The 18,767-nt window shown below is 40.9% G+C and overlaps 1 protein-coding gene across 1 annotated transcript in view; it reads right to left on the bottom strand.

Annotated features, from left to right (window-relative positions):
- Window positions 1-18,767, bottom strand: part of GOLGA5 (golgin A5) — a 137,455-nt gene that overhangs the window by 57,650 nt on the left and 61,038 nt on the right. Inside the window, exon 9 of the mRNA XM_086937695.1 lies at window positions 2,166-2,264. Within this exon, the coding sequence (XP_086793821.1) occupies window positions 2,166-2,264 (99 nt within the window). The remainder of the gene's footprint in view (window positions 1-2,165; window positions 2,265-18,767) is intronic.

Genomic DNA, 18,767 nt, shown 5'->3' with positions numbered 1-18,767 from the left:
AACCTAATGAAAACTTAATTTTTCTCCTTGTTGTACACAGCTGTTTTTTTTGTCAAGCTATTGATTGGGATATAGCTCTCAGACTGATAATCAATAGATAGGGTGAAAAACTGTTACATGTGGTTTCTCAATGTTTCACTACATGCACACCACTACAATGCTCAAATTCACTTTCACAGTCAACAAACATTGGCAAAACCAACTGATCTGGCGTTGGCTGCCAGCCTTCTGCCAATTCAGATTTTATATTATGGTTTTTGCGTTGCTTTATTGTTAGGGAATATGCTCGGCCCTCGTCCATTAAAAAATCATTTACTACAAACCAAAAAGTTTTTTTTGTCTAAACAAAACACACATTACCATAGTGTTCCCGGGCACTGAAGGGATCTACTTTGTGTGTGGATGTGTTCCTCATGAAATGGTGGCATGTCATAAATCAAAGTAAAGTCAGCCTTTGGCAGCATTGAACAGAAACATTGCACTTTAAAGTATGCTGGAGTGGGTGGAGTTAAAATGTGAATGAAACCAACCATAGACGGATAAAGTCTGGCTGAAATCCCTAAAAGTAACTGTTATACAACTAATTTTAGTAAAAATCAAAAGGTCTTGGCAAACACAAACCTAAAGTCAAATAGTCTGGCATTGGTTGCAAGCCTCTTGACTATGAGACGGAATTAAAGAAAAGGATAACAAGAGAAAAAGAGAGAGAGAAAAAGAGTAAGAGAAAGAAAAAGAGGGAACAAGGGAGAGAATGGAAAGAGTGAAAGAAGAAAAGAGTGAAAGACAGAAGGAAAAATAAAAAAGAAAGAACAAGAGAAGGAACGAAATAAGGATAGAGGAGGGAAGGAAAGAAAGAAGGGAAGCGGGATGGAAAGAAAGAAGAGAAGGAAAGTGAGAGGAAATAGTGAGAATGAACAAAGGAAAAATAGAAAGTAAGAAGGAAAGTAGGGTAGAAAGAAGGAAAAGAGAATGAAAAAGAACAAGAAAGAATGAAAAAGAACAAGAAAAAGAGGGAAAGAACATGCGAAGGAAAGAGGAAGGAAGAAGAAAAAAGGAAAGGAAAAAGAATGAAGAAAAGAAAAAAAGACGGCAAGGATTAAAGAAGGTAAGAAAGACAGAAAAAGAAAACAGAATAATTAAAGAAAGAAAGGTAAAGAGAGAAGGAAACAGAAAATAATGAAGGAAGGCAAGAAATTATGAAAGTAAGAGAAGGAAAGAAAAAAGAATGAAGAGGATAACTTAATACAGAACAGTTTCAAATGGACACAATCTCATCCAGTATGCTGTGAAATAGCAGCAGTCAGAAAAGCAAAACACTCTAAAAGGAATTTACAACAGCATTGGCAGGACATGGGATCTGATAAAGATGGAATGTGCATCAGATGCGACCTGCTATCACATCAGGCTCGAAGCACAAAGGCACCACTTAAGTAATTATAGAGTAAAAACAAAAACAGTGGCCCTTAAGGTAGCTAGCTTGTGTATGGATGTTATCCTTGTGAGAGAGCAAAATGCAGATACTCATAGTGACGTTAACTAGCGGCTTCTGTAGGCTATCCACTACCCCATGGTATATGCTGTAGTGGGCAGAAGCAAAATGTGAATGACAACAGACCAATTGACAAAGATGGGTGGGTGTCTGAAAGGCCCTATGTGTAAGTATATTATATATATTTCAGTTCCCAATGTTTTCTTACAGCTACAAAGGAACATATAACGCACAGCAGAACTGAAAGTAAAGATTACAAGAAGGGCCCCAAATAGGGGATGTAGAGGATAATTAAATGTGGCACTAAGCCTACAGGCTCTAGGAAGTACAGACAGTAGACACCACATCACTACAAAAAGATCTGATGCGGTAATAATCTTAAACATGTGTGCTCTACCATGTTAAAAGGCTATAAACAAAAGAAGCCTAAACTGGACTACAAAATATATTACTGACTCAATGGACTCGAGGGTGGAGAAACATTCAAATATTATAATAATTTAGTCCAAAACGCAAGGGTTTAATCCAATAGAAAGGAGAGCCCAGGCCCCAGGGCATCTTTTTAGTGAGACCTTTTAAAAGTAGCAAAAGCATCTAGATGTAGGTGGTGCTGGAAATATCCATTCCTCTTAATTAATACATTCAACAGAAAATAAAAGGCAAAATGATTTTATACCTGATTTCTGAGTTTCTGAATCTCATCCTCGCGATCTTTCATTCTGCTCTGCAAGGTACTCTTTGTTCTGTAGAGTTCTTCCTCCATGTACTGAAACTCCTATAATATTATTCGGAAAAAATAAATTATGTTTTTAGAAATATTCTGCACACAGATCTTCTCTTTTAAGCTGCCCAGACAGTTTGTTTTTTGGTTACTTTGAATGTTGAAAAGGCAACAGCTGAAGATAAATCAAACATTAAACATTTAAAGCTAAAAGGACAGCATTAAAAACTGTCCAGGACTTGAAAGAAAAATTGTGTAATGTTTTAGTTTATAAGAGATGCATCATTCATTTAAAGTTTAATACACAATAGCATGAATCAAGAGTCTGGAATAGCTTACATGCACATGATATCCTACCCACCCTTACAAACCTTCCCCCCGATGATTCAAATCATCAATGACTTCTCTTCCTTTTCAGGTTATGAAATTAATTGGGACAAGAGTGAGGCATTACCCATCTCTGATGGAACTACAAAAGCAACTATATACGGTTTCCCTTTTCACTGGCAACATTCACGCCTTAAATACCTAGGAGTACTAGTCAATAAAGGTTTGGAAGACATGGTTATAGACACTTTAACTCCTCTGATTTCTCAAATGCAGCGTGATTTTGACAAATAGAAGGCTTTAGGGCTCTCTCTTTAGGGTAGAGTACAAGCTATTAAAATGGTCACTCTTCCGCGTTTCATCTACATCTTGGGCATCTTTCCCTTTCAGATCCCTTTATCCACGCTTTGATCAATCGACTTCAAGATTAAAACCTTTATATAGGGTTTAGCTAAGCCTCATCTTGCCCTGACAAAATTGAAAGCTCACCAGCTATATGGAGGAATGTGCCTCCCATCAATTGAACATTATGCCTCGCATTACATGTCTCTCAAATATCTTATTTGTTACCAGGGATAAAAGATGCTCCACAATGGGTTCATATAGAACGCCATCTTTTATTCACAGATTCAGGTCTTTCTCGTTTATATGGAAGCGGCACTAGTCGTTCTGACCCCAAAACCCCGATTTTATCAGCTATGCATAAATCCTGGGAAAGGGGACATTGTTTACTGGATTCAAACCTGCGCATCCACAACAAGGCTCCCTTTTGGAATATTTCAGTTATACGTATTGATGGTCGAGCTCTTTCTTGACCTTTGTGGCAAACAGCAGGCATTCACTCTGTAGATAAACTTCTTCATAATGGCGATTTCAAATCATTCTCACAACTAAGAGAGGAATTTAATCTTCCTGCACAACATTCTTTTAAATACCTTCAATTCCAACAGTGTTTGAAGAAACATTTGGGATCGCCTCATTGGTCGTTTCAACTCTCACCAATATTATCCTATTTAAATACATGGGGGAAACATAATGGAGTGACTTCTGGTCATTATAAAACCTTCATGTTTCCCCTCTTTTCACAATCCCTCTCCCATAATCGTCACCTTAAATGGCAATCCTGTTTATCAAACTCTTATACAGCTAACGAATGAGAACAGCTATTGGAGAATCTGCATAAAGGAACCAGTGAAGCAAAGCTTACATTTTTCTTATTTAAAATACTCCATGATTGGCATTGATTGCCCGTCAAATTGCATAAAGCCGGCCTACTCTCACATACTAATTGTTGGAGATGCTCCAATTCTGCTGTGACATAACTCACAATATCTGTGACTGACCAAGTATACAACCTTTTTGGAACTATGTTGGTAAAAAGTTGCACGCCACAATGCACTTACATCTACCAATCACATCTGCCAATATTCTTTTACAGGATTTCCGTCATTTCCCAAAGCTCTCTAAACCATAACACCCTCTTTTCCACACTGCATTGGCTACAGCTAAAATATGTATTTTACGTCATTGGAAATTACCCTCTCCACCCTCACAGGAAGAATGGTTGGTAGCCATGATACAAACAGCTTCACATGAATGCACTATCTATAACCTTCAGGATCAAACTGACATATTTCTCCAGACCTGGTCACCTTTTAAAAAAAAACGTAAGCTGATGATACTACGAATTGTTCCGTTCCTCTCACTGCACCCACATAAGGAGACTAACTCATTGTTCTACATCTTTGTTAATGATATCTTTCCTATAATTACTTGTTCTGTCTCTTCCCCTTTTCCCGTATTCTTTTCATTATTACCTTCCCTCTCCTCCTCTTTTTCTCCTCCACCTCTCCGTACTCTGGCTCTACCCCTCCACATTATTCTACATATTTTATTTTTTTCTCCTTTTCTTTTCATTTATACTATTTTACTATTTTCTCCCAAATCTAGTTTGTCTTAAACTTTTTGCAATGTGAATATTTTCCTATGATAACACATTTCTCTTTGATTAATATGATGATCTCATGTTAAGCTATTGACTCATATTTACATTTGATCTATTTATATTTAACCAAGTAATAATATCTGCTGTATCAGTATCTTACTTCTACCATTTACATATTTATTAATTCTTACCTTCCTTGCATTCTTCCACTTTCCCTTCCCTTACTTCTCTCCTCTTCATCTCTGCTATGTATCTATTTGTTTATTTAATTATTTATTCATAATATGTCTATATATTCCATATGTATATGCTTTTATTCATCAACAAATGTCACGTATTTATTGTCACTTTTTATAATGATAGAATCCCTCATTTATTTATTGACAATGTATTAATGCATCCTTACCCTTATTCTCTTGATGTTTTTTTATTGCAAAATTCTATAAAAATTGTCAATACAAAAAACAAAACAAAAAAAAGAACGGCAAAGTGGAATGACTTACCAGATTGGAGAAAGGAAATTTTAAAAAGTAATAAACTATAAACTACGCACGATAGGTGGATTTATCGAGAAAGCGATTTTGGAGATATCTTTTAAATAAAAATAAAGAGGTTGCAAGCTTATTGTGAGTTGCAAGTGCTTTCTAGATTTTTGAGACATTCCCGGGAGAGTGGCTTATGTGGTACAAGGAATATTGCTTACGATTTGGTCACAGAATCAATTAATTCAACATCATCAATGGGAAAGCATGGTCCAGAACCTGTTCAATGACCTGCAGGGGTATAACCTCATAGCAGGGATAGGACTACTGTTCATGCCGGGGCTAGTCACATAAAGCGGCAGTGGCAGCATACAGAGTATTTTTCTCTATATCAGCAGAGTGTAGTCAACTGACCCCTCTTGTGTAAAGTTCCAGTGAGTGTTAACCTCATATGCTTGTGCTGATGTTTTGTTCCAAAGATGTGCGAGTGCTTGAGGTGGATCTGTAACACATGGGTGGAAATAGGACTTAGTGTGTGGTGAGATTAGGAATACGGAGACCAGTGGGATCCATTCTGAATGACTACTACTTTAGAGTGGCTTAAGATAAAGAGTTGATATAGCTTCCCCAGGCGGTGGAAGTATATTGATTGATTTCCTGCAGCTGGAGGGTGGAGACCCAGACACTGAAGTGAGGTTGCATGGAGTACCATTACAAATTTAATGATGGCTTTTCCAATCAAAGGCTGTTGATTAATTCTTCCTGTGCACTGCCATTTGACAGATGGTGGGAGTGTGGGGTGAGAATGTAGCTTCTGTTGTTCAAGGTAAAGAAGTTTCTAGGCCAGACCTGCTCTTTTGTCTGTTCCTTACTGCTGCTTCAGGAAGACTGATGACAGCCAGGTACAGAGCCTTCACGCTGCCATTTTTAGGATATTCCTGCCTGGAGCCAACATCATTGCTACCCTTTGTGAGAGCAATCACCTCACTCAAAGGCTGGGTCTGAAGAAGAGCCAGAAGTGACACCTGAAAGAGAGCCATTCCAACTCGATGCTGAAACCTTAGTTAGAGTATCAATATCACCTGTCAGGAAATTGAGTATATAAGTGGGATCCAAACCACTCCACTTTGTTCCGTATCCAATTTCTACTTTAAGAAGGAAAGGAGCCCGAGTCTGCATGACAGTCAGTCTACCATTGGTGAGGGAACATCACCTGAAGTCTACAACTTGCTGGAGAAGCTAAGGGGCTGCCTACAGCCTATAAGCTTTCCTGCTCGCTCAGAGGGGAATGAGAGTACGGAGCCTTGCAGGATGAGAAACTCAGAGTTGTCCAGGAGTGTGGAACTCTAGCCAGAAGAAGCAGACTAACATAAGGGAAAGCAGCCGGTGTGAGACAGGAGTGTGAGGAGTCCCCATGTCACATAATGAATTTTCTAAAGTGAGCTCTGAGAATAAATTATCCACCAGGATAGTGAAGTCCGGTGTTTCTGTTGCAAACCACTGCAAGGCTGCTGCGGGAGGGGTTGCTGCATTGGCCTGGAGGCTAGAACTCATGAAGACGAGTGCCTGCCTGCAATGGAGCACAGGCACAAGTACCAAAGACATATCCCCCCACACACATCGACCTGGAAGTCGCAAATACTCAAGGTGAGTGCCTGCTTGCATTGGCCTAGAGACTGCATACCCAGAAGATGAAGTCCGACACGTTGTTAAACACCAGTGTTCCAGCAAGCTGTGATGTCACCATCCACAGTCTCCCTTCCCTGATGCGGAAACCACATGCTGCAACCACCTAAAAAACACCAGCCAGCGCTACTGATCCACAATGCTATAAAGTAGATAAAGTGAGGCTGATCTTGCATGAATTGAGCCAGATTAACTCAAATGTGAATCCTACTACTACAATACTAGGTTTTGGCAGAGAGACTACTGAACTGACTTACAAACTATCCATTAGGATCATTGATAACGATCTGCACCTGTGTCTAATCAATGCTTATATCCATATCTTTGCTAAGTAACCACAGACATTTGAAGTTTTGTAGAGAGAGGTAGGAGCAGGCACCGGAGAAGGTACAAGTATTTCACTAGAACACATAGTTGAGGTCACACCCTATAACTGAACCATCATTGGATTATGTGTAGTATTTTGTTTTGCTTTAAGGTGAAAGTACTTTGATTTTAACTAAAGGTAAATACTACTGGATAATACTCTATTGTGTCTCATTGACAACTGTGTTATAAGGTCTTAACCTCCACACTACATCCGTGTGAAGCCTTTGACTACTTACCCTTACTACCCTGCGAGGCAAGTGAGAAAAGGGTGCAATTGGCCAACTTTGTGGAGCTATAATAGGAAAGAAACCTAAACACCATTGGCAAATTATCTCAACATCTGCGGTTGGTGCTTACTTTAGAATTCACTTCCTTTAGTGCTCAGCATCGAAGACCAATTTCATTTTCTGAAATTCGAGACAGCCTTGAAGACAAATATCTTCTGTGAGCCTTTTGGTTAGCACTCCCAAATAATAATCGTGACTAGACTGACCTCAGGCTCCAAATACAATTTTAATGTCAGAGGACAACTGGAAAGACATATGTGCTAGAGGGAAAAGATATAAGTTGTTGCATTTCTTATCTGTGACAGGCCTGTGAAACGCTCCGATTCACAGTGCACTGCTGATGCACTTAAGAGTGCGTTTTCAGTAGTGTGTGAACTCGAGTTTCCCTACTTTATTTTTCCTTGCAATATTATATAGCGCGAACTCGCAACATGGCATGAGCACAATTTACATTACAGAAGAACACATTCATTTGTGGTAGGCGCGGGGAGACAAAGCGATTTGCCTGGAATCACAGGATGTTGAGCTGATGCTGAGATTCGAACATAGCTCCACAGCTCTAAAGTTCGCAATTCTAGAACTTGTGGCGGGAGGTGTGTCTAAAAGTGTATGTCAGTGCTGGCCATCAATGAGAGAGACCTGTGCATTTTTCAAATGGGTGGTGAAAAAATATGAGTATGTTGCTGGAGATGTGAGCCGTGCCACCAATGTACTTACCGGGGGAGGGTAATCACCCATTATTCCGCAACTTTCTTTCCGCAAACCATCACTCCGCATACTTTCATTACAAAAGTACTATGTCTCCGCAATGCCATTATAACGCATGGCATTACATTTTATATGCTTTTACCACGCATACATTTACGAAATTCGTTGTAAATGCATGAATGGTAAAAGCATGTTTTTTTTTAATGTTTGGATAAGGTAAGTATGGGTATAGGGGTATATGTTTTGGGGTGTTTGGGTATTTTAAGGGTTCAGATATAGTTTTGGGTACTGGGGTACAGGGGTAGTTTTAGAGTTTAGGGATAGGTATGGGTTTTGGGGTACAGGGGTATTTTTAGGGTTCAGGGCTAGGTTTGGGTTTTGGGGTATAGGGATATTTTTTAGGGTTCAGGGCTAGGTTTGGGTTTTGGGGTACAGGGGTATTTTTAGGGTTCAGGGCTAGGTTTGGGTTTTGAGTTACAGGGGTATTTTAGGGTTCAGGGTAGGTTTGGGTTTTGAGGTACAGGGTTATTTTTAGGGTTCAGGGCTAGGTTTGGGTTTTGGGGTATAGGGATATTTTTTAGGGTTCAGGGCTAGGTTTGGGTTTTGGGGTACAGGTGTATTTTAGGGTTCAGGGCTAGGTTTGGGTTTTGAGGTACAGGTGTATTTATAGGGTTCAGGGCTAGGTTTGGGTTTTGGGGTACTTTTAGCGTTTAGGGATAGGCTTGGATTTTGGGGTACAGGGTATATTTGTAGGGTTAAGATGGGTTAGTGTTTATGGGTGTTGGGGTATTTTAAGGAGTAAGGGTGGGTTATGACTATGGGGTGCATGGGTATTTAAAGGGAGCAGGGTGGGATTCTGTTTTAGGGTGTAAAGGGTAATAAAATTAAATAATAAATACAAATAATCAAAATAATGCAATTTAAAAGAATACATGTTTTAATTAAATTCAAAAATGTGTGTGTGTATATATATATATATATATATATATATATATATATATCGATTCCGTCTGGCCCAGATGCGGAGGCTCTCGGGCGCTCTAGGGCGGTGCACGCGAGGCGCAGCAGGACCCGCTGCGATCACATTGATTCAGTTTATCCAAAAAGGAATGTTTTTCCTCATGCACTCCCGTGTGACACGATCAAAGAACCACACCGGGTTTAAAGTTGATTCGCTTTCTTTATTTTCAGCATCCAGCAAAACCTAACGCGTTTCGGTCTCTACAGAGACCTTGCTCACAGGTTAGTTTGTTGTGGGAACAGTTTAGTTTGTGTTAAATAACCAAAAGTAAAAAGGGGTAAACACTGTGAAGTTACATCACTTCCTGTTGGTACCATGGTGTTTCTGGGACATGTAGTTTTAGTGAATTAACAAAAAGATTAACAAATAATGGCATGTTTTCCTATGTTTGAACACAAAATGACACAAACTTTTATCATCCCTGTCATTATTAATCACAATGCGTTTTAGGCATTTTACTTCATAACCTAAATAACCACAGTCATATTGAAACCCTCTAGTGGGGAGATGCTATGTACGTTCATTTCATTGTTTTATATGTATACCACCGAAGGGACGATTGTTAAATTAAAAATTCAATCATACATATTCAAGCGTGATCAAGCCCTCCAGTGGGCAAAAGCTATTGTGCATTTTGGCTCATGCATTAACGCTTTATAGGGCATTTAAACTACACTTTTTCATATGTCCAGGATAGAAAACAAATTAATTGTAAATTCAGTGAGTTAAAAAAGAGAAAGAGTTAGCATCAGTTCCTGTCTGATAAATGTATCAAAACTGCTTTACAGGTGGCAATGCAGTTCTTCATCCTGATTGTGCCCGAACGGGCTCAAGGTCCGAAAGTTCATGATGTGTTTGGACTCCTTTTGCCGCAACACCAGTTCACGATCTCCACCTCTTCGATTTGGTCCAACACTTTCGATTCCATAGAATGATAGGGATTTCCAGTCACCCTTATGTTCTTTTTCCATGTGTCTGGCCATGGCATTACTGCGATCACAATTGACAGTTGCGCGGACATGCTCCAGAATTCGGAGTTTCAGCTCCTTTTTAGTGCTTCCAATGTATTTTTGGGAGCATGGGCACTCCAGGGCGTATATCACAAACTGAGTTTTACAATTAATTAATTGTTCAATTTTCCATGTTTTTTTGTTGGCCATTTTTATTTCTTTAGTTGTCTTTGCGATGCAGCATACTTTGCATCCCGAGCATTTGTAAAATCCTTTCGGTCTGTGCCAGGCTTCTGGTTTTTTTTGCTCTTGGAAATGGCTGTGAATCAGTTTGTCCTTTAAATTCTTTGCCCTTCGATAGGTTACATTGGGGTGATCACCAACAATTTGAGATACTGTTGGGTCCATGTGCAGGATATGCCAATTTTTATTCAGAATCCTTGTAATTGCTTGGTTGGCCATTGAATGAGTGGTGATGAAGCGTATTTTTTCTGGTTCAGCCTCTGTTGGTTTTTGTTTGTCCTTCAATAAATCAGTTCTATTAATCATAGTAGAACGACTGGAGGCAATTTGTATCCAAGTTGGATTATATTTTCTTTTTAAGAATCTGGTTTTTGCTGAGTCCTGATGTTTTTTCCAATCATTTTCATTTGAACAAATTCTTTTAATCCGGAGGAACTCTCCATACGGGATGTTTTGTAATAGACTGGGTTGGTGAAAACTTTGCGCATGTAACACCGCATTTGTCGCTGTACTTTTGCGGTGTAATGTGGTATGTAATACATTGTCTTTGACAAAGATCTCCGTGTCTAGAAACACGACCCTGGAATCACTGATTGTATAAGTAAAATGTAAACCAAAGTTGGAGTTATTCAGAATTTTGAAATACGTTTCGAATTCCTCATTTGTTCCTTCCCATATGAGCAGCAAATCGTCAATATATCTCAACCATGCTATGGTTTTTTGGACTGCTTGGTCATTTTCCGATCTCCATGCCCATGTCTTTTCCCATTGTCCCATTGTCAAACAGGCATACGAAGGGCTAAAGGAAAAGCCCATCGCGGTGCCTTTTGCCTGTCGGAAGATTTCATTTCCAAATAAGAAGATGTTTTGCTCCAGGCACATAGAAATCATCTCTAACAACATATTGTTGTGATCGGCAACAATTTACTTCTTGCCGAAGATTCACAAACATGCCACTAGACCACCGGGCAGACCCATAATTTCTGCCAAAGGGGCATTATTGGAACCCATTGCCAACTACATCGACGTATTCCTTTTACCCTACGTAAAGGGCCTAACATCGTACATAAAGGATACGGGCGACATGCTCAGAAGACTACAGGACACTCCATGGCAACCCACGTACAAATTAATAACAATGGACGTAATATCGCTCTATTCCAACATTGAAAATAAAATTGGTATGGAAGCATGTAAAGCCTTCCTTAAGGATAGAAGTATACAACTCGCCGATCACAACAATATGTTGTTAGAGATGATTTCTATGTGCCTGGAGCAAAACATCTTCTTATTTGGAAATGAAATCTTCCGACAGGCAAAAGGCACCGCGATGGGCTTTTCCTTTAGCCCTTCGTATGCCTGTTTGACAATGGGACAATGGGAAAAGACATGGGCATGGAGATCGGAAAATGACCAAGCAGTCCAAAAAACCATAGCATGGTTGAGATATATTGACGATTTGCTGCTCATATGGGAAGGAACAAATGAGGAATTCGAAACGTATTTCAAAATTCTGAATAACTCCAACTTTGGTTTACATTTTACTATCAGTGATTCCAGGGTCGTGTTTCTAGACACGGAGATCTTTGTCAAAGACAATGTATTACATACCACATTACACCGCAAAAGTACAGCGACAAATGCGGTGTTACATGCGCAAAGTTTTCACCAACCCAGCCTATTACAAAACATCCCGTATGGAGAGTTCCTCCGGATTATGGACCCAACAGTATCTCAAATTGTTGGTGATCACCCCAATGTAACCTATCGAAGGGCAAAGAATTTAAAGGACAAACTGATTCACAGCCATTTCCAAGAGCAAAAAAAACCAGAAGCCTGGCACAGACCGAAAGGATTTTACAAATGCTCGGGATGCAAAGTATGCTGCATCGCAAAGACAACTAAAGAAATAAAAATGGCCAACAAAAAAACATGGAAAATTGAACAATTAATTAATTGTAAAACTCAGTTTGTGATATACGCCCTGGAGTGCCCATGCTCCCAAAAATACATTGGAAGCACTAAAAAGGAGCTGAAACTCCGAATTCTGGAGCATGTCCGCGCAACTGTCAATTGTGATCGCAGTAATGCCATGGCCAGACACATGGAAAAAGAACATAAGGGTGACTGGAAATCCCTATCATTCTATGGAATCGAAAGTGTTGGACCAAATCGAAGAGGTGGAGATCGTGAACTGGTGTTGAGGCAAAAGGAGTCCAAACACATCATGAACTTTCGGACCTTGAGCCCGTTCGGGCACAATCAGGATGAAGAACTGCATTGCCACCTGTAAAGCAGTTTTGATACATTTATCAGACAGGAACTGATGCTAACTCTTTCTCTTTTTTAACTCACTGAATTTACAATTAATTTGTTTTCTATCCTGGACATATGAAAAAGTGTAGTTTAAATGCCCTATAAAGCGTTAATGCATGAGCCAAAATGCACAATAGCTTTTGCCCACTGGAGGGCTTGATCACGCTTGAATATGTATGATTGAATTTTTAATTTAACAATCGTCCCTTCGGTGGTATACATATAAAACAATGAAATGAACGTACATAGCATCTCCCCACTAGAGGGTTTCAATATGACTGTGGTTATTTAGGTTATGAAGTAAAATGCCTAAAACGCATTGTGATTAATAATGACAGGGATGATAAAAGTTTGTGTCATTTTGTGTTCAAACATAGGAAAACATGCCATTATTTGTTAATCTTTTTGTTAATTCACTAAAACTACATGTCCCAGAAACACCATGGTACCAACAGGAAGTGATGTAACTTCACAGTGTTTACCCCTTTTTACTTTTGGTTATTTAACACAAACTAAACTGTTCCCACAACAAACTAACCTGTGAGCAAGGTCTCTGTAGAGACCGAAACGCGTTAGGTTTTGCTGGATGCTGAAAATAAAGAAAGCGAATCAACTTTAAACCCGGTGTGGTTCTTTGATCGTGTCACACGGGAGTGCATGAGGAAAAACCTTCCTTTTTGGATAAACTGAATCAATATATATATATATATATATATATAACCTACTGGCGGTCGCCAGTAGGTAGTTATAGTTAGGATCTACTTTCCGTAGGAAATCCGCAACATTCTATTGGGAATAACTTTGGCGCCGGTGGACGAATCTTCGCGAATTTCTCCAAGAAAATGGCCCGCTCCTTCCCTGAAAGTTTGGGGGGGATTCGTCAAGCGGGGGCCGAGATAAAAGGGGGGCCCCAAAACGTGTTTTCCCCATGTTAATTTCCATAGGGCGGTCGACTTCACTTTTAGCCCGAACGGCTGAATGGATTTCCACCAAACTTGGCAAAATTGTAGGGACTGGTAGCCCGATGTGCCTTTGCTATGTCTCAAGATATGTGCTCCAGTGGATTTTGAGTAATTTAGGTTCCAAAAATATATATATCTATGGCAGCGCCCCGGTACGCGACTGGCGCACGGAAAGCTGATTGGCTGTCTGTAAACATTCGAAACAGTCCGGAGCGGCCGCCATCTTGTGTCTCGGTTGGATCGAGACACAAGAGGTGGCCAAAACAAAGGGGGAAATGACCATAAGGGGGCAGGGTAGACCCCCCCTGACCCCCTAGGTTTGATGTGGGGGCTATAAAAGGGCCCCGCGGGGCAAAAATATATATATTTTTTTCGTTTTGCGCGGGGGGAGCGCCGGTACGCGCACCGGGGAGCGGACCGGGGAGCGTACCATGAGGAAAAAAGAATGACAGAGTTTTTTTAAAAATGAAGCCTTTTTTTTATAAATTGGAGGTAGTTCTAAAAAGAACTGTTTTTTTTCTTCTTTTTGTTCTTTTATATTTTTTTTAATGTTTTTTGAACAGGTTGTACTTTTTTGGCTTTTCAAAACAGTTTTATATTTTTTTTGTATTTTTTTTAGGGGGAGAAACAAAAAAAAGGGAATTGAAACTGGCTCAACTGGAGCAAAAAACAAAAAACGGAAAAAATTACTTCTTTTTGGGGCACTTGTGATTGTCACCAGCAAGGACGATGAGCTTTATGCTCTTTTCACCATAGGCGATAAGCTTGCCACATTCAGTACAAGTGATTTTAAAATCAGCAAATCGTTGCTGAATACAAGGCATCATCTCTGATGTTTCTGGTCCCAATGAAGTGGGTTCGTTTCTTTGGGAGGTGGTCCTTGAAGACTGGGGGAGGTTACTGGCCAGTTCCCTGAGCTCTGCACGAGAATAGTTGTTAGGGTGCTTACGGATCATATGTCGAATCATGGTATTGTTACCAAAAGAATACTTTTTGTTTGGGTTGCCCCTTGAGAGTTGTTCGTTACAGATTAGGCAATTCACTTTTGTCTTGCCCTCTGGGAGCGAAAAAAACTCCCATACAATGTGTGACTTGGGCTTGTATGGGGTATTTTGTTCAGGCAGCCATCTTCTCCCATCCTCCTCTTCCTCTTCCTCCTCCTCCTCTTCTTGACCACCAATGTACTGTTGTGGTGGTCCTCTTCGTGGTTGTGGTTGTGGTGGTGGTGGTGGTGCAGATGCTCCAGCTGTTGCAGTTACAGTAGCCATTAGAAAGTACAAAATAGTTCTCTCTCTATTACTGAAACAGGTCTTCCTCAGTCAAAAAACAAAGTCAGAATAAGGAAAAAAGGTGGGGTCTTTCATCATTTGGAAAAATAAAAGGCCTGAACCAATGAGAAGTGTTATTTTCAGGTCACAAGACCAGGGATTTCATCATTATGAAAGTAAAACTGTTCTGCACCAATTAAAAGTGTTATTTTCAGGTCACATGACCAACGCGCTTACGCGACCCGCCCACGGGAGCGCCCCGGGTCGCGTCGCGTAAGCGCGTCGGAAGTTTACGTTGCGCGATCGTATTCGCTTGAGTGCTTCCGGGTGCGCTTACGCCGTGCGTATCACGCGGACGCGGCTACGCGATACGTCACGATCATGTTTTCGTTCGCGACATTGGCGCTAACGGGACGCTTCCCGGTTCGCGCACCGGGGCGCTTCAAACGACTACGCTCTCCGGGGCGCGCCCCGGGAGCACTCCAGGGTCAAAAATAAAAAAAATAAAAAAAATTGTTTAAAATACGAATAAAATATAAGATTAATTCATTTTCAAAAATATTACATTTCATAGCTATAGACATTTGCTATTAACCAAATTTTGAACTTCAAAGAAAAAAACATAGGCTTGGGGCCTTATATATAGTTAGGAATTAGCATTTAAAAAACCTATGAAATTCACTGAAAAAACCATAGGTTTCACACCAGTTATAGTTAGGAATTAGCATATAAAAAACCTATTAAATTCACAGAAAAAACCATAGGTTTCACACCAGTTATAGTTAGCCACAAATTTTACTGACATAAAACCATTGAAATTCCACATTATAGTTAGTTGGACTCACTATAACTTGCGTGTGTAATGCACTGCTGATGACGTCACATATTACATCACTCATGACATGGTCAGTGACATCACTCATGACATCACTCATGATATATATATATATATATATATATATATATATATGATGTTTTAATAATGTACTTTTACAATGTATATGACTTTACCACACATGCATTTGCGTTATAATGGCATGCGTTATAAAGTCATATGCGTTGTAAAAGTTTTAGAAATTATGTCTTTGCGGAGTAATAGTCCCGCGTTATGAAAATTGTGGAGTGATGGTATGAGGGATGTCGGTTTGCGGAATATCATCACATATTCCTAGGGAGGGATAGTCCCTTTCTTTCTATTTCCGTGGAGGCGGGCCTTGTGTCCGGATGTGCGTGGCGCGAGGCCTGTGCGCAACAGAAGTGGAAAATCTCCAGGGTGCGCTTCAGGCGTCACAGGAAGTTAAGGCAAGATTCACAATGGCCCCTGTTTGCACTCCTTCCGGCCCTTGGGAATAGCGCCATGCATGACCTCTATACAGTAAAGCTGATGCACGTCACTGGGAGCGCGGGGCAAGCACACCCGAAGCTGGAATGTACAGAACCTGGGAAGAAAAAACAATGAAATATTGGGCACAACGCTCAATTTTTTTTTCCATAATCCCACGCCCCGCACAAGCCCACAGCACACGATATGAGTCCTGGAATGAAGGGCGGAACGTACCACACCCCCCCAGCGTTTGTCACGCCCCCAGCACACGCCCACAGCACAACGCAGACACACCCACAAGGGACTACTTTGCTGGCACGGTTCTTTTACCTTTTAAATGTATATGGTGGGCATCAATATCCCTACTAATATAATAAAGAGAGCCTAAACCTTTGAGGCGGGTAATCTGAAGAACCACAGCAACAATCACAACACCCAATACAGCGTTGGAAAGGGCAGTTGCAGCAGAAGGACATAGGCTATGCAGACGCCCACCATATACATTTAAAAGGTAAAAGAACCGTGCCAACAAAGTAGTCCCTTCTGGACGTGTCTGAGTAGTGCTGTGGGCGTGTGCTGGGGGGCGTGACAAACGCTGGGGGCGTTTGGAACGTTCCGCCCTTCATGCCATGTCTCATATCGTGTGCTAATCCAACCCTGCTCCCATGAAACACCCCTGCACCCCATAATCATAATCCACCCTTACTCCTTAAAATACCCCAACACCCTTAAACACTCACCCATCTTAACCCTATAAATATACCCTGTACCCCAAAACCCAAACCTAACCTAAAAATACCACTGTACCCCCAAACCTAGCCCTTAACCCTATAAATACCCCTGTACCTCAAAACCCAAACCTACCCCTGAACCCTAAAAATACCCCTGTACCCCAAAACCTAGCCCTGAACCCTAAAAATACCACTGTACCCCCAAACCTAGCCCCGAACCCTAAAAAAAACACTGTACCCCAAAACCCAAACCTAGCCCTGAACCCTTAAAATACCCCTGTATCCCAAAACCCAAACCTACCCCTGAACCCTAAAAATACCCCTGTACCCCAAAACCCAAACCTAGCCCTGAACCCTAAAAATACCACTGTACCCCAAAACCCAAACCTAGCCCTGAACCCTTAAAATAACCCTGTACCCCAAAACTCAAACCTACCCCCTGAACCCTAAAAATACCCCTATACCCCAAAACCCAAACCTAGCCCTGAACCCTAAAAATACCCCTGTACCCCAAAACCAATACCCATCCCTAAACCCTAAACTACCCCTGTACCCCATAACCCAAACTATATCTGAACCCTTAAAATACCCAAACACTCCAAAACATATACCTCAGCACCCCAAAACATATACCCCTATATCCATACTTACCTTATCCAAACATTTTTAAAAAACATGCTTTTACCATTCATGCATTTACAATGAATTTCGTTGTAAATGCATGCGTGGTAAAAGCATATAAAATGTATTGCCATGCGTTATAATGGCATTGCGGGGTCATGGTACTTTTGTAATGAAAGTATGCGGAGTGATGGTATGCGGAAAGAGAGTTGCGGAATAATGGGTGTTTACCCTCCCCCGGTAAGTACATTGGTGTTACGGCGGCCCACATCTCCAGCAACATACTCATATTTTTTCACCACCCATTTGAAAAATGCACAGGTCTCTCTCATTGATGGCCAGCACCGACATACACTTTTAGACACACCTCCCGTCACAAGTTCTAGAATTGCGAACTTTAGAGCTGGGGAGCTACGTTCGAATCTCGGCATCAGCTCAACATCATGTGATTCCAGGCAAATCGATTTGTCTCCCCGTGCCTACCACAAATGAATGTGTTCGTCTGTAATGTAAATTGTGCTCATGCCATGTTGTCATTTTGCGCTATATAATATTGCAAGGAAAAATAAAGTAGGGAAACTCGAGTTCACACACTACTGAACGTGCACTCTTAAGTGCATCAGCAGTGCACTGTGAATCGGAGCGTTTCACAGTCTTGTCGCAAACTACAAGCACTTTCCTGATATTGAGAAACACGCTGCTGAAGAAGGGAATGTCACTCCTGAAACACGTCCGGCGTTTTACTTCTTGGAAATGCACTACGGATTGTGAGCCTGCTGGCAAGCTGTTAATAAAATCAAATGTAAGCAGATGAGTTTCGTGTGGCCTCGTCTCGAATTGAGTTCCTGTTTGAATTGATTTATGGCGGCCGGCCCGGTCGTGAGACGAAGCCCACTGCTGTGCAGGTCCAAGCTGACACCACAAAGGTTTCAGTGATGGGACAAATGATCTGGCACTCTACAGGAGGGCTCCAGTGATGCCGAAATTGACAGCTACAAAGCAGGGCAGGCACCCGCCTTGGTGCACTTCTTTCCACATGGACATTAATTTTGGTGAAAATTACGAGCAGAGAAAGCGCACCCACTGGGGTAAGACAAGTAACGCACTACAGATCCCAAAAAGCCACAGCAATGGCCACGCCCATCGGGGCAGGAACTAATCAAAAGCAATGCGCAAACTACAAGCACTTTCCTGTTATTGAGAAACACACCGCTGAAGAAGGGAATCTCACTCCTGAAACGCGTCCGGCGTTTTATTTCTTGGAAATGCACTACGGATTGTGATCCTGCTGGCAAGCTGTTAATAAAATCAAATGTA

This window comes from Lissotriton vulgaris, chromosome 9 (assembly GCF_964263255.1).
Source record: "Lissotriton vulgaris chromosome 9, aLisVul1.2, whole genome shotgun sequence".
NCBI classification, from domain to species: Eukaryota; Metazoa; Chordata; class Amphibia; order Caudata; family Salamandridae; genus Lissotriton; species Lissotriton vulgaris.
This window is presented reverse-complemented; position numbering and strand designations above follow the sequence as displayed.